Source organism: Strongylocentrotus purpuratus, unplaced genomic scaffold (genome assembly GCF_000002235.5).
Source record: "Strongylocentrotus purpuratus isolate Spur 01 unplaced genomic scaffold, Spur_5.0 spur5_scaffold_11, whole genome shotgun sequence".
Lineage (NCBI taxonomy): Eukaryota > Metazoa > Echinodermata > Echinoidea > Camarodonta > Strongylocentrotidae > Strongylocentrotus > Strongylocentrotus purpuratus.
In genome coordinates this window covers 2,943,548-2,959,407 of record NW_022145596.1, presented here as the reverse complement: position 1 = coordinate 2,959,407, position 15,860 = coordinate 2,943,548, and the positions used below count along the sequence as shown (strand labels likewise).

General features: G+C 33.7%; 1 protein-coding gene across 15 annotated transcripts in view; it reads right to left on the bottom strand.

Moving 5' to 3' along the window:
• Positions 1-473: 473 nt before the first annotated feature.
• The window catches only part of LOC576034 (rho GTPase-activating protein 26), an 81,648-nt gene continuing 66,261 nt past the window's right edge, over positions 474-15,860 (bottom strand). For 4 of the 15 annotated variants that reach the window (XM_030980359.1, XM_030980360.1, XM_030980361.1 and 1 more), the window contains exons 23-30: positions 15,503-15,622; positions 11,601-11,654; positions 8,749-8,832; positions 6,048-6,090; positions 5,090-5,158; positions 2,937-3,008; positions 1,848-1,933; positions 474-920 (exon numbers count right to left, since the gene is read on the bottom strand). In XM_030980359.1, coding sequence (XP_030836219.1) covers positions 826-920; positions 1,848-1,933; positions 2,937-3,008; positions 5,090-5,158; positions 6,048-6,090; positions 8,749-8,832; positions 11,601-11,654; positions 15,503-15,622 — 623 coding nt within the window. In that variant the 3' untranslated portion in view covers positions 474-825. The remainder of the gene's footprint in view (positions 921-1,847; positions 1,934-2,936; positions 3,009-5,089; positions 5,159-6,047; positions 6,091-8,748; positions 8,833-11,600; positions 11,655-15,502; positions 15,623-15,860) is intronic. The other 11 variants (XM_030980369.1, XM_030980373.1, XM_030980371.1 and 8 more) reach the window with 9 other exon arrangements.

Genomic DNA, 15,860 nt, shown 5'->3' with positions numbered 1-15,860 from the left:
ATCAGTTGTTCACTTATTCAAATCCAAAGAAATAATTGGCAGTAGGGCAAAACAAAAATTACTTTGCATCCAAAGATGGCAGTTTCAATATGCAGTAATAAAGCAAAAGGTATTTCTTTGAAGGCTTTGGAGAAGACAAAAGGAAAACATCTCTTTCTCCTTGCCTCCCATTTCTCAAGCATGAACCTGGATTTTCCTTTGCCAGAAGAGTCCCAAGGCCATTGATATGATGTAAGTTCAGCCAGCTTCACTTCTGGCATTTATTATCAGATGAAGGATATTGAAGAACATGGAGGACCGTTCTTACATATCTTTGGAAATTGTTGTTTAAGAAAACATAACCCTGTAGTAAAGTCTTCTACCACATTTGTTTCAAAGTGAAATACATCCGATGAAAAACATCATATTTTAAAGATTTTCATATGACAAGGTAGTCAGTCTGACCTTTAGAATGTCCTTTCATACAAGTTGTCCATTTTAAATAACAGAATACCCCTCACTCAGAAAAAAAAGGAAATTAAGTGCATTTCACTCCAAAAAATGATTGAAAATGTGTAAAACCAAGAAATTGTTTTCTTTCTTTTTTAATTCATGTACGAAATTATTTTCTTAACATGCCAGGTATCATCTTTCAATATGCCCAGAAAATGACTTCATATCATGACTATGATTATCTGTCCCTTGCATGACATCACGATGTAGCTTCTCAATCAGTCAAGATGACTCTAACTGTCTACGTATTCAGTCTCTGATGATCCCCTATCCCAACGTGATCCCTCGCGCACTTGGCTTGTGCGTATAACTGGGCGAGGGCGATCTTCAGTGTCACTGTATTATCGCTTGGACGTAGTTCTCTGGTACGAGTCCCGTCTTGCCGTTCAGCGTACCAAGTAACCAGCCTCTTTCCTTGGATGACCGTACTGTAGTGAGAGACAGATAACATCATTATCTTTCACATGTGAACTGGTTCATAATGTGCTGCAACACATGCTCTGGCAAGAGTAGCTTCAAGCTATATACAGTAGGTATACAACTCAATTATGCATACCTTTACCAAGTTTTGTAATTTTTAATTATACAGAAAATTATTTTTCCTGCTTTATGTTCATCGTAAAGATTACGACATCTAAAAGTGCTCAACAAAGGCCCTCATTAAAACCATCCACCTTTCGTTCTTGCGTTACGATAAAACACAAAAAACATCAAAGTTACAAGGCGTATGAATAGTATATATGTTTTTCTTCAAATATTATGATCGAGTTTGAGGCTAGGTGTAGGGTTAGAATTATGTTCTTGTACAGTGTTTGGTCCAGGGTTGAAGTTAAGAGTTTGGCTGGTATAGGATATTGACCAGGGATTAACTACAGCTGGAGCATGTGTCATATAGGGATTGGTAAAGTTATTAGGACATGTTTATTGAGACCCCTATATACAGCCTGCAGTAAAATCACAGCCTTATTCCCTATCTTTGATGCAATATTCTGCTGAGAAGCAGAAGGGAGTTAGCTCAAAGTGAAAAGATAACCTTAACTCCTTCTGGCACTCACTAAACAATATAGTACCATATAACATCTAGAAGATACATAAATTGTATGCTTGGTACAAAGTTGGATGATTCCTAAAGGTTAAGTCTCCCTTGCTAATGCAGTCTGCTGGGCATATGATATCTTAAAATTACCAAAGCAATAATATGAAACTTAAGTCTACAAATAAAGGAACTGATATAACAAAGAATATATGAACACATTTGATACAACATAAAATGGTGTATTACCATATGGGTTTTTGTTGTTATTGGCGTGCTTTATGTCCCTCTAAACAGAATGGATAGAAAATTCTAAACTTACCATTGACTATGATCTGGTTCGGTTGAAAAGATAGTTCAGACTCATTATCAGCATCACATGCGTATAAAGTCCGCACGCATATTCCCCTAGAAAGAACACATAGATGGAAAATAAGCTTAGGTTCATATCATTTACAGAAAGTGATAATATACCAGAGGAATAAAAAGAAAACATATCACAGCTCAATAAAATTATACATCATGATTTGGAGTATTTAACCCATATGTTTTCAATATTTATGTGTAATCTGAAATATATTTCATAATATATATTTTCCAAACTGATTGTGTATATCAACAGACACATTCAGATATAAAGCATGTTGACTATTTTTATTTCACATTATGTTTATATTCATGAAACAGAGTAGGCATGTTCATTCCCAAAGGTTTGCTGACATTTCATCAATATGATTTGATGACAAAACAATATCTCTGAGTAGTACTTTTCAAGCACAAAAGTTCTATCTCTGCTTAAGGGAAGCGGTGCAAATTCATTCAAAAAAGAATTCTAATCATCCAACTATTGCTTTCTCCTTCTCTTTTTTTTTTTTTTTTTTTTTTTGGGGGGGGGGGCCGATATTTCAACTTTTAGGATGCAAAACTATGGGGGGTGGGGACTGCTGGTTAAAAGAGGTTGATAATGGTTTTTAGTAATAAAGCTTTGAATGATACAATGATTTCTGAATAAAAAGAGGATCAGGGTTGCTACTTTAGAATTGGTAGGATGAATTCCAACTTGTTTTATTGCATTTTGCACTTTTTGTGGAAGGCGTGGGGAGAAATTTGTGTTTGTTTGTTAAAGCAATACTGAACTGATGAACTTTATGCCCTAGTATGCTGCTTATTGCACAGTGCCAGCTCATAGTTAACTTGCCTACATTGTGTAACCCACTGAACTCAACACTACATAAGTGTCAAATTCAGTGGTACCAACAGAGCAGTGAGTTATGGAACCATAATGCTACAGCTGACATGAGATGGCGCCAGAGGAAGTGCTTCTAGTACAGTATGGCTTTAAGTAATGCTCCCCCCCCCCCCCCCTATGGGATCATGCATGATCTTGTGATTAAGATAAGTCCATACTAACTTCTTGCCCACAGAGTCGTAAATGGACTGATCACCAGGGGTTCCTTTGGATGCTGCTGGTCCAGTGCTACGCCTGTTAAAGGGCACCATGTGATGAGCACAGCAAAAAAGTGAAAGTGTGATGTGGTTAGTTCCAGAAACAGCAACAAAAATGAAACTAAAATGACTCAAACCCAAATGATGGCAATTTGCTTAGTGTCTGAATGAACTAGATCTATTGAAATTGTGTTTACAGGCTAATCATATTAACCCTTAGCTTACGGGAACCTGGTTGTCTCTGGTATGGGAACTATAAAATTCAATAATCAATGGGTAAAGTGAGGATATCTATATGAAAACTTCACATTAAAACTACAAAATTCAAAACACATTAATCGTTTAACAGACTAGTTTACTATTGTGTTCAAAGTTAAGGACGATTCTTTCAAGAATGAGTGTTCCCGTCACCCCAACCTACTACACATGTATTAGGAGTTGCTATGTTAGGCAAGATTTGGGGAAGTTTTTAGCTCATCAAAAGCAACTTTTGAATACATTAGTAAACTGATCGATCAAAAAGTTAACTAAGGTAAAATGAGAAAAAAAAAACAATCAAGAACATAAGATTTGGAACTTTATATGGCACATGTGTTCTCTTCTTCTCTTCATGCAAATGGAAACATTAAATTATAAAGAATTTAGATAATGGAGTACTACAGAGATGACAGTAATAATAAGCATTAACTGAAATATGTCATACCAGTACTTTTTTTAAATTCTGGTTTAGATTTGATTGTAATTGAAACAAAATTGTTAATGGAAAATAATCATAGCAAAAAAACTTGATAAATTACTAGATGCAACCACCAATAATTATCTAAATAAAAAATAACATTACAGTATATAATTAGAATACTACAAATTTGTAAACTGTGCATTATTAGGTGATATTAAAGAGGAAACAGTGCGATGAAGACAGAGATAGAAAGGAAACTCTGGAGAGTTGTGTAGTAACAGACTAACAGACAGACAAAGAGACAGATACATAGATAGAGGGAGAGAGAGAGGTAGGGAGACAAAGAGAGAGAGAGAGGGAGACAAAGAATAAGAGAGACAGAGAGAGAGACACAGAGAGAGCGACAGAGAGAGAAAGAGACAGAGAGTAAGCAAAAGGAAGAAAATTGAAATGAAATACTTTTGCAGAAGAGGAGAAAAATATAATATCCCATGATTCCAAAATATGACTATTAAGAAAATTACAAGCTTGGAAGATATTATATTGTTATTTGGGAATGTTATAAATATACTGTATGAAAGGAACAAGAAACAGAAAGTGACTACTATACATGGCTTTACATTCGCTAATAACATGAAGTCAAACCATAAACCGATTTCAAACCATAAACCTATTTCAAACCAAGAAAGAAACTATACAAGAAAACTGATCAGGCTACCTATTAATAAAGCAAACTTCAATATCATAACACAAGACATGAAAGACTATACACGGATGAGATCTGTATTGGTGTCTATGGAACTGTAATATGGATCTACATGTTTTGGGACCAGAGTTGCACAATATGGGCATTTACCGGCACAGAGAAAGATTTATGATACTTAGGTCTTTTAATATATGTTGGCATATACATTTTAAAGCTAATCTAATAATTTGAGCACTGCTTTACTCCATATAACCTAAACCAAAGTCATAAAACATTAATAAGAATTTTGAATGCTCTATTTAAGAGTAGACCTTGCATTGCTTTATATGCTAATATTTCTAAACAAATCTATAAATGTGAATTCTTTTACCATCTATATGATCTCAAGCAATGTGCCAAACTAGCAAAATAAAACCTTTCTTTGACAGTTCAAACTACAGGAAAAAATTGACTTATGTTTCCCCAATCTAATTTACAATTCCACTAACATTAGTTTATGAACTATGTATCAAAATGAATTGGATATTGTTAGACGTGAACAAAATAATATCGGATAGAAACCTCTGATGTAAAGTTGTGTAAGGTGTCCAGTTATTTATGTATGAATATATTAGTGGCATGAATGTTTTAGTATGACGTGTAACATGAAAACGTTGTTAGTATCAGAAAGCAGACATGCAAACAGAATTCTAGTTTGAGTCATCTTGCCATAGGGCAAGGATAATTAACGTACTGTGATGATGATGATGCGCTTGAACTAGATGATTCACTCTTAGATCTTATTGGTCCTTCATGATTGTCCCTGCATGAGATTAACCAATAGCAGATGAGCTTATAAAGGAGAGAGCAGCTTTGCTCGATGTTGGTTAGGCATACAGAAGAGCATGTGAGATTAGGCAGTAATATAATAGCATATGAAGTTAGATGAAAAGCCTTTCCACCAGCTAAAGTATACAATGTGGTTGTTCTTATTCAATTTCAAATTAACTAAAAGACTTGAAAATCATGACTGATTGTTAAGATATAAATTCTGACTAAAAACTGCACATTATTGATTACTTCATGAATTGATGGATTCATTATATTGGTCTTGCACTATTTGTACAACTTTGATTACTTTGACAGACTGATAAATTGATCTAATTAAATGAATGACTATTGATTAACTGAGTGACTGATTGATAGGTTCATGACAAAAGTGAGCGGTTATGCATGTATGAACTGACTGTTCTCATAAACCCTACGGTACCCTGCATGAATGATGACACAAATCTGTAATGCTCTTGATGATTTTGTTTCCTGTTTATCATCATATCATCTTCCTTTTTGATAGTCTTTACATCTCATTCGATAAAGCCTTTACAAGCCGTCTATTTCATACAAATACTTATTTATGGAATATCTTCAAGGTCAGTTCCCTACCCTTTCCCAAAGTCAATCCTATCAACAGGTAATCCTGACTGCCGGCATAGTTAGCTTTGTTGACTGGAGAGAAAAAATGAAACTCAATATTCTTAGGAACTTTCTCTATCTTTATCCTCAAAATAACAAATTTCCCTAATGATGCATTGAGAAAACCCAAGAGATAAGCATGTACATGTTTCTGTTGAGAGAATTTTTAATGCATGGATTGTTCAGTTAATCAGGATAATTAGAAGAGGTTATGGTTTGAACATAAACTGATTACTTACACTTCATCCGCTCTTGCTAACGGAGGTCTTGATATCGGTGCCCCTGTAGGGTAAGAATTCATTGGATAATAATAGTTAGAAAATGAAATTATTCACACAAAAATGTCCTGATTTGCAATTTTAGAGAGAAAAAACAGTGTATCTGTATCATTACTATAATGGAATGACAAATCCTTATTATATAGATGATGATATTTGGAGGAAAGTTTGTATGAACAGAAAAAGATTATTATTTGTTCTGATTGGTAATTCTTAAATTTTTCAGCACTGTGACCACCAAATTCATGACTCACTTGACAGTAATGAGGAACTTGTAACAGTTTATCTATTTCAGTCATTACCTCTAAACTGCTCATCCAAAGCTTGATTTTCACAGATGAGAGTATTTATACAAAGAAATTTCTTCATTTGAATGTTTGCAATGGTATATCAAGTATCACCTTATAGTGCAAATATTACCTCTTAAATGTGCTTTATCTTTAGAATCAATACACACTGATTACATAACAGGGTAACATATTTGAAGAAAGATTCTGAATCAATAAAATGAAACAAAAAACTATAATGATAAAGAAAGAGAAGTATAAAATGTAAAAGTACTAAGAAGAAATGTGCCAGTTTATATACAACATGAACACTTTGTGATGAATTTGATTAAGCTTACATAGGAGTATACAACCCCTCACCATGAGTAATATTGATATAATAGTTTAATGGATGTTGAAATGCATGCATATCAATTCAACTAAAATGGGATTTGATCAATCAGCAGTTTATCATTTTTTAAGAATAGTTTTTTAATACATTGAACAAACGGATACAAATGATGAAAGGAAATGAATATGGTGTCTGAAGAAGGTTTATAATAATAATTGATGATAGTTTGGTGAAGAAACATACATTCACAAATACACAATAACAAGTTATAGACTGTGAGATGAAACACAAACTGATAGATGACACATTTTACAGATATACAAATTGAGTTGGAGACAATGTCAATATAATGCAACTTCTATTACAAGATCATTTATCGTGATGAAATTTAGAGATTCGACACTAAAGCTAGCTCAACAATACTAGAACGAGAAAGCACACCTAAAACATATCAATACAGAAATCAATGGCACGGTGAAAGTTGACAAGACATAGTGCGAAGAACACTCTCCATACAGGGAGAAATATTTAACAGCTCTGGTGGGTATTAAACAATCTTTAGTTTTTGCCTGTTCGTATGTAACACAAGTGAGCAGCAAATATATTATGATTGATTTCGCACAATCCTCGAATCATCTAAATCTATTCACATATTGTAGAGTAGAATCCTCAGAAAAGCATTTTGCGTGAAGAGAACAGAAAAAGAATTTAAATCTAATAAGACATTCCTGGGTGGCAAAGGATATCACAGCTACTGGCTATGACACCATTTTGACTTTAACAAAAAAACTCTGGACTGCAACTAATATTTACTCCCCATTTTCTTTTTCTTTTCACAAGCAGCCACAACTAGATGACTAGAAAATCAGTGTAAAATAAAATCTAATAAAACATCCCAGATGCTAGATTACAGGGTCAGGGTAGACGAATACCCAATCATGAAGAAGGAATAATGATCTAAATCTATTTCTCAAAAGATATATATCAATGAAAAATATAATGGTACATATTTTGTGTGTCTGTATATGAACACAAAAAGGGTAATGTTTGTCAAATTAAAGTAAATTTATGGGTGTGGGCTACAAGTTCTGACTAATGAAATAAAATCATCAAAACAAAACGAAGACAGTGGTGGGAAAACTATACTACACTGTGACCAACAGACTTTCAAACATGTTCACAATTGAAGGGGTGGTTACGTTATAGTGTGTTGATCAATTTTTAGTTTATTTTTGGCAGATTTACAATAAACAATTTGGCCAGTTTTCGATACACATAGTATACTATTGAAAGCAAAAGGCAAAATGCAACTAGGGCCCCAGCATTAATGTGTCTGTTTAATTTGTTCTAATTATTCCTAGAAATATAGCCATTAGATCTCTGACTCCCATGGACAATATACACCAACAAATGTTGATTTTTATATTTGGTATTTTAAATATCATATTTTTGATAGGAGGGAGTGAATTGGTCACAATGATCAGATAAACTCAACTTTAAGCATGCAAACTACACTTGTCCTCCCCAACTGGTAAGACCAAGTCTATTTATGGCAGATACAGAAGTAAAAATAAAAACATGAATTTCTTTTATACTAAGAATATGCTAAGATGTCCATATTGTGTCACAGTGAACTAACACAGTATCAACAACACACATGGATATAGCAAAAATAAAGTACAATGAACTGAAGATATAGTAGAGTACTGTCCTCACTGGCCAACAGACTTTTCTCAATCACATTTTGCATGATGCACACAACTTAAAACATAGGACCATTATCTTATTATATGTAGAAGTTATGGTTGCAAGTCATAGCTGTGTGCAATACATGCAAAATAAATAAATAGATAAGGAGAAAACTCTGTAGCCTTGGGAACAAGCCCCAAGATATAGATGTCCAGCACACAAGGTGTATACACAATGTCAAGACAAAAGATCAAGGTATAAAAACAATCTACATCTAGGCGTGGCCTGTGAGATAATGAGCAAGGAGGCGGGCGGGTGGGTGTGACGTCCGTCTCCATGGTGAAGCATTTGTTACCTGTTCGTGGGAGCTCAGAGGGTGAACGAAACGTTCTTAGGGGGCTAGTCCGGTCCTCATCCATACTTTGGGGAGGGCTTTTGCCTGATTCATCATCAGAGGGGTTATAAGGTTAGGTTAGAAGAAAGATCAAAAACATTTCAATAGAGCAAGTTGAACTTACTAAATCCTACATTCCTAGTCAATCATGAGAGATTAAAACTGATTCTCGTGGTCTGGGAATTCCTAACGACTTGCAAACAGCCTTCTACGACCCTCACGTCATCTCAAATCTATTTGTATAGAAAGTTTCATATAGAATATGAATTGCCACGAAGATTGCTATAAAAATAAATGTTGTGTGAGATTGAAATCTACATGAGGACACTGGTGTTTTGAGATCATGGCGATGGAATTTTGAGGATTAAATTGAAAATATTCCTAATTTCAGATAAATTTATTGAAAGAATAGAAAAAAAATTAATTAGAGAGTGCATGTTTAATATCAATTACTGTGTTTCTTACAGGGGCTTTGCAAGTATGACTTATAATAATATGTATTCATGGTTATTTCCACCAGAAACAGATACTTAGATGTACAATGGCTGTCATATTAAAATGAAGTTCATTTCTTGTTTCTTGATTAATTAAAAATTTACTAACAATACCTAGAAGGAAAGTTAGCACATTATCTAAAAGGGACTATACTTTTTCAAAATTTATGTTCAGGGGCGAAGAAAATTATGATTGGAAAAAAAAATCATGAAACAATTCATTTTAGTACAACAATCTTAGCATTGATAAGTACCTATTTCTTGATAATTGCTCAATGTACCAAAGTGATTTTGTTTTCCTATCCATCTCAGTCTAAAGTAATTTAAAATGGAATCAGTGAACATCATGTACAAATGCTATTATTAAAAAAATTGAACCATACTGTATAAATCAAATAAATGATGTGTATGTCATAAAAACAAGAAGTAATGCTACAAAACAGACTTTTACTTTTAAATATCAACTATCACAAATTCTACACATAAAAGCGTGATGTTACAAAAATCACTAAAAAGAATAAACAAATAAAAATAAGACAAATAAAGAAACGCAAAGATATAAATGTTACTACCTTTAGACACAATTTGTTTTTTATAATTTGAAATTATGATTTGTATTTCAATAGTTGTGAAGAAACCATATCTAGTTTTGTAAATTTATTATGTGAATGATTATTTTCTTCAGACAAAATGGCTGCATGAGATCATAATGAAGTGTTCATCTTTTAGGTTATGCAGAAGACACAATGTCTTGTCAAAAACACACCCTACTGATAAATCATATACCAAACCAATGAAGTGCATTGAAGGGGTTCTAACATTTTGAAAATATATCATGAAGTATCGAAACATGTTTTTTTAGCAACATGAAATTACTTCTTGCTAAAGAAAATTCCTGAAATTCTGTTCCGATTAATTGTATTTGCACTCAAAGCATTAAGTAGTTTACCAAGCCTAATTGAGTGGTGATTTATATTGGTGTTTATTTCTCTATCAACAACTGGGACTTATGTATGACTCTGTATGCCTAAAAATAACAGCTTAGAGTAAATGCCAAAAGTCTACAGCTTTTTTTTTTTCCTGTATCATTTCAGAGCTAAATTTGATTTTGGTTTGTGTTTAAGGTAACTATCACACTACTGAACACAGATGACACAAGGAAAAATAAAGTACAAAAATTAAAAAATAAATGAAATAAATTGAGGAGAACAGAGAAAATTAATGTCATAGGGAAAAACTATTAACTACATGTAATTCTCAAAAGCTGGAAATAAAAAAGACCACCATATGGAGTATGTCGTTACATTTTTTTAAAGGGCATCATCTTTCAAGAAAACCTGCAAGAGGATATTACAGTCAGTGATAAATATAAAATTATGGTTTTGATTCTAAATTTCTTTTCTCACTGAGCTGTATAAGTACTTCCTAGCATAAACAATTTTTTACAAAGAAGCTGTGAATCTACAACTTATTATATATTCCATGACTAAAGCGAAAAAATTTGTTGTTAAGGGAAAGTTGGATAATGTCATTATTAAACAGTAACTTCATATGGGATTTTATTTATTCATTTTTTGTTTTGAATGCAATATTTTATACCAGCTAGATGGCATATTTTCTCATGAATTCTACATTAACTTATTGGATAGAAATCAAAAAGGGCAGTGGTTCTATAAAAAACAATTGAGAAAATTTGAAGAAACTTCTATCCAATAGTGTAGTGTGAATGACTGATATCAAAGAACGCTTTCTCATTGCTACTTTGCAAAGAAGACGACTTATGGTATATAATGTGTACAGAAAAAAAAACTGAATTCCATAAAAATGAAAATACCTTTCACAGTCATTCATCTAGTTTACCTAAAATTATGAAAACCATAATTTTTCATCGAAAAATCCATAATTTTTCATCGAGAAATCTGTACTTTCTCATCAACAAATCCACCGCTAAGGTCCTTAATACGTCATTTGTACAACCCCAACTATTCCCTATATATATTTGGTTTCGATGGAAGCATTTTCAAACTTAAGAACACGGCCACATACAGAAGACAACCAACAACAAAAAAGGAGATAATAAAATAGTTCATCAGGGAAATAAAAATACACAGATCGTAACTGTAGAGAAAAGTAATGCAGCACATACTGACCGTAATAATCAAAATCATAAAATAAAAGTGGACCAAACTAAATCCAATGACAGCGGACAGTAAGAAGAGAAAAAAAGCATAGTACATCCATAATTTCCTTTTAGAAAGAAGCAGTCATAATAAGCATGCGGGTGGGTTTCTTACGACGACACCAAACAGTGAGATTTACCATGGTATGTGTGATACTTTGGATACTTCCTCATTTGTATTGACCTCCAAAAGACTTTGAGAGATGGAGAGGAAAGATGGATGCAATGTTAGTATGGGATAGACTGACTGACTTGTTGGTAGACAAACCTCATCAGCATCATTTATTACTACATCTATGACAATCAAGGGGTGGAATTAATGATGGAATGGATGGTGGTATGGGAAGAAGATGATGATGATGAGAAGGGATGATGATGAGAAGGGATGTTGATGATGAGAAGGGGTGGAATGGGAAGATGATGATGATGATGAGGGGGTAAAGCTGGTAACGCTTTATAGTTGATGGGGACTCCTCTTGCAGTTGCTATCTTTCAATGACGATCATGAAGCATTGACTTTGAGAAGTAGTGATGATTACAATGGGTGGGTGATTTCTTTGATTGGGACGACAAGGACAGTGTTATGGTATTGCCTGACGATAATGATGATGATGATAATGAAGTAGATGATGATAATGATGACAGCGATAATGATGATAATGATAAGGTAGAGGTTGAAAAGAAAAAAGAGGGTTCTTATAAAGTTTTATGAGAAACGATATGAAAATGAGGGTAGGATAGGTAGGATAGGTAGGAACTTTTGGCATAATGTTTGTAATAATATTTATTTTTAACAAATAGACCACTGGAAAAAAAGAAAAAATCATTGTTCAAAATGCTGGCAATTTAAAGATGAGATGGATGAAATCAAACCTAGAGATGATGGTAAAGACAGTGAGGGGCTGATAACAAGATGATGAAGGTAAACAGAAAACAGAAGAAGATAATTTAGGGTGATATTGATGATAGTGGCAGTATACTTGGCAAGACAAAGGTGACAAAATGAAAGACAGAACGAAAGAGACGAGAGAGAGAGAGAGAGAGAGAGAGGGAGGGAGAGAGAGAGAGATAGAGAGAGAGGGAGAGAGGATGCAAGTCTGAGGATCACCAAACCACTAGAGAATAGTTATGACGATGATAATGATGAAGATGAAAAGACACATACAGAGAAGAATTAGAGGGGAAATGATATGATATTAATAACAGATAAAAATATATTAATATAATGAATAATAGATTCTCAAAGACATAGGGATAATCAATAAAAAGTTCAGGATGTAAAGTTCAAATAAACATTAAATATAATCTAGCATAGATGCAGATATCTTTCCTGTTCACATGGCACTTCATAACACAAAAATTCTCTTACTGTCAGATATTAAAAAAGATGATGAAATAACAGCATGTTCATATTTCTATATCCGATAAGAAAATTAACCTAACAATCTGCAGATACTAAAGTGAAACTCATCAATCCATAGACATCATCAAGCAATCTTCCAAGTACAACAACCTTGTCCTTGACGTTCATTTCTTTTTATAATGAGCTGTTATGACATCAAGAGTATCATGACCGACTCATTGACCCCAAAGTTTTCGAACAGGAAAAAAATAGGGGCTTTTCCCTCCTCTGGTGATACCTATAATTTTCTTTCTATGGATTTGAAAACAGATTCTTGCAGATATATTTAAAGATCAAATGGATCAAAATCCAGAACGTAGATGTCTTTCACCTACGGGCGACCACATGACCGATATTATTCAAATACCGGTACAAACAATTATGAAACACACTTCCAAGAACAGATTCTGTTTGTTGAAACCTACAAACACTGCAGACATGACCCTAACTAAAAACCCAACGTGTACTGATACCTCCTCTCTCCCACCTACCTTCATACCCAAATATATCATTCGGATCAAGAACTTGGATATATAACTTTAAAAATTGCTCAGAATCTATGCGTGCAACATTTTGATGCGGTGCATGAATCTACAATGAGGTGGTGAGGTAAATATTGGACATGCTTTATACTATAGTCTCATTCATCTAGTAAAAAAACATGGAATTTACAAAAACATGTCAGATTGGAGGACAATATCTGACTAAATACATGAATCAGACAATAAACTCATTCTATATCTTAACCCTTATTCATGAATAACCATTGTCCGTCTATCAGACTATCTGTCTATCATTTAACCTGACACCCCCCCCCCCCCCTCCTAAGCTTCAGTATTTCATGTAGAAGTACATCCCCAGTATAAAACACAAAATGGTCATAATGAACATCTCAGAAATCCTTTTGTACCTCTCGTAGCTTTCATAATAAATTTCAGACCTTTCCATGAAAAAGAAATATTTTTGTCATAGAAAGATTCCAATAGGTTCTACAAACTTCCTATGAACCCGACATTGAAAGCCCTTTCAACACTGTGATATAAATGACCATTTACTTTCATAATGTTTTTGTTTTATTATAATCTATCTTTTCTCTATTTTTTTTTTTTTAGGGGGGGGGGGGGGTGGAGGCTGTTGATTTGTCCAGTCTAGAATACATGTAGCTGCCTAAAAACCCAGCTTATAGTACTGCATATCTTATTAAGTATGTCCATATATGACTATTAGTTGATTATCTGGCCTTCAAACACAGAGTAAAATTAGAAAGAAGTTAGAACACAAATATGAATAAGACACTACGTCTCTCATGCCCTTATGTCACAATGCAGTCCATTGACACATCAACAATACAGATGTGTGTTCTCTACACCATACAACATGGGTATCTTAGATGTGGAGTTTACTTAAGATAGGTGCTATGGCAGGCAGGGTATTACAACCAATGCTGATTTGCCATCACTGCTTTCACTTTTGTTAACTGAAAAATCAACTTTTAAGGAGGCATTACGGTAAGTTCCTTAAGTATAAAATTGCAGAAAAAGAAGATAACTTTCATTTTTCTCATATCTCTCTGTTTCTTCAATATATGTTCAAGTCTTTATCAGAGACAGTATTAACCAGTACAAAGCTGACATCTGTTATATTCAAAATAGAACTTCACTAAAAGGAGAAATCTAAAAAATATCATATTCATATTTGTCATCTATTCTACATGAAATATTGATGGGAAAATGTGAGCATTTGAAATATCTTGATTTGAAAAAAAAACATCTTTCTCTTTTATTCTGAACTCCATTATCTGCTTTCATAGACTCTTGTTCTCAGTCTGCGAAGGATACACAAACCCTAAACAGACCATAAACCTAAATTTTGTAATCCTTTCCTTTTCACTTGAAAATATTGAGCATGAAACTTGATTGATCAACCCCTTTAACCTTGTTTCCTTCTGGACAGGACAGACATGAAACGGACTACTTACCTCCTTTCGTTTCATGTCATATAGAGTAAATGGATGAAAGTAACAAAAAGACTTATCAACACCAGGAAATTTAGATTAAGAAGACAATGAAGTACAGTGAAACCTGCTTTAGTGACCACCTGTGTAGAAAGACCACCTGCCTATAAAGACCGCTTTTCATGTCTCCCTTGAGTGGTCTTTATTTACAGGTTTCACTGTACATGTTATTGGCATGCACAATGGGTATGATAAGTGGATGGTGTGATGTCAACAATTAACCCAAATAATAGCCTAACCCTTCTTCATGGAGAAGAATGTTCAAATACTACCAGCTCTTATTAGACTTTGATGAATAAAAACATTTTATGACCCTAACCTGTTATGGATGACAGACATTGACTCACAGAGTTAGTCATAAAATAATGGATTGGCCAAAGAATTCCATGACAAAAATGAAAGATAATGGTTACTGGAAAAAAAGCCAAATCAATCTATAGTTTGAAATATACTCAAGATATCTGGATATCATGCCTTTTTAGGGCAATCAAAGTCTTATAGAACAGACAATCCTTTTTTCCAAAGTATACTCATATGAACATCATGAAATGTGATATTATCGAAAAAGAAAAGAAAGGCTTAAGTTACATGAAATTGATACAGCATGCAACGGTATGTAGGCCTACCTGTCGAAAGAGAGTTAGCTTTCTTACTGGTCGGTGGTGAGGAATTCGAAGAATGTGTAGACAGCGACGATTGAGAACTTATAGACTCATGACTACTGCTACTGCTGTACTGTGCTTCAACTGTTTAACAGTAGGATTAGGGAGGGGAGTATAAAGAATGTCATCAAAATAAGAGACAAATAGTAAAATATTGTCAGAGATATATATAGAGCAATTTACAAGACAGATTTTCAGCATGCATACTATGCACTAGCATCAGGAGCATAGCGAAGTATCATCTTCAGATTTTCATCTTGCAAAATGCTTAGCATTATCTAAAACTACAATCATTTGTAACATAAGTTTTATCACAATGCAT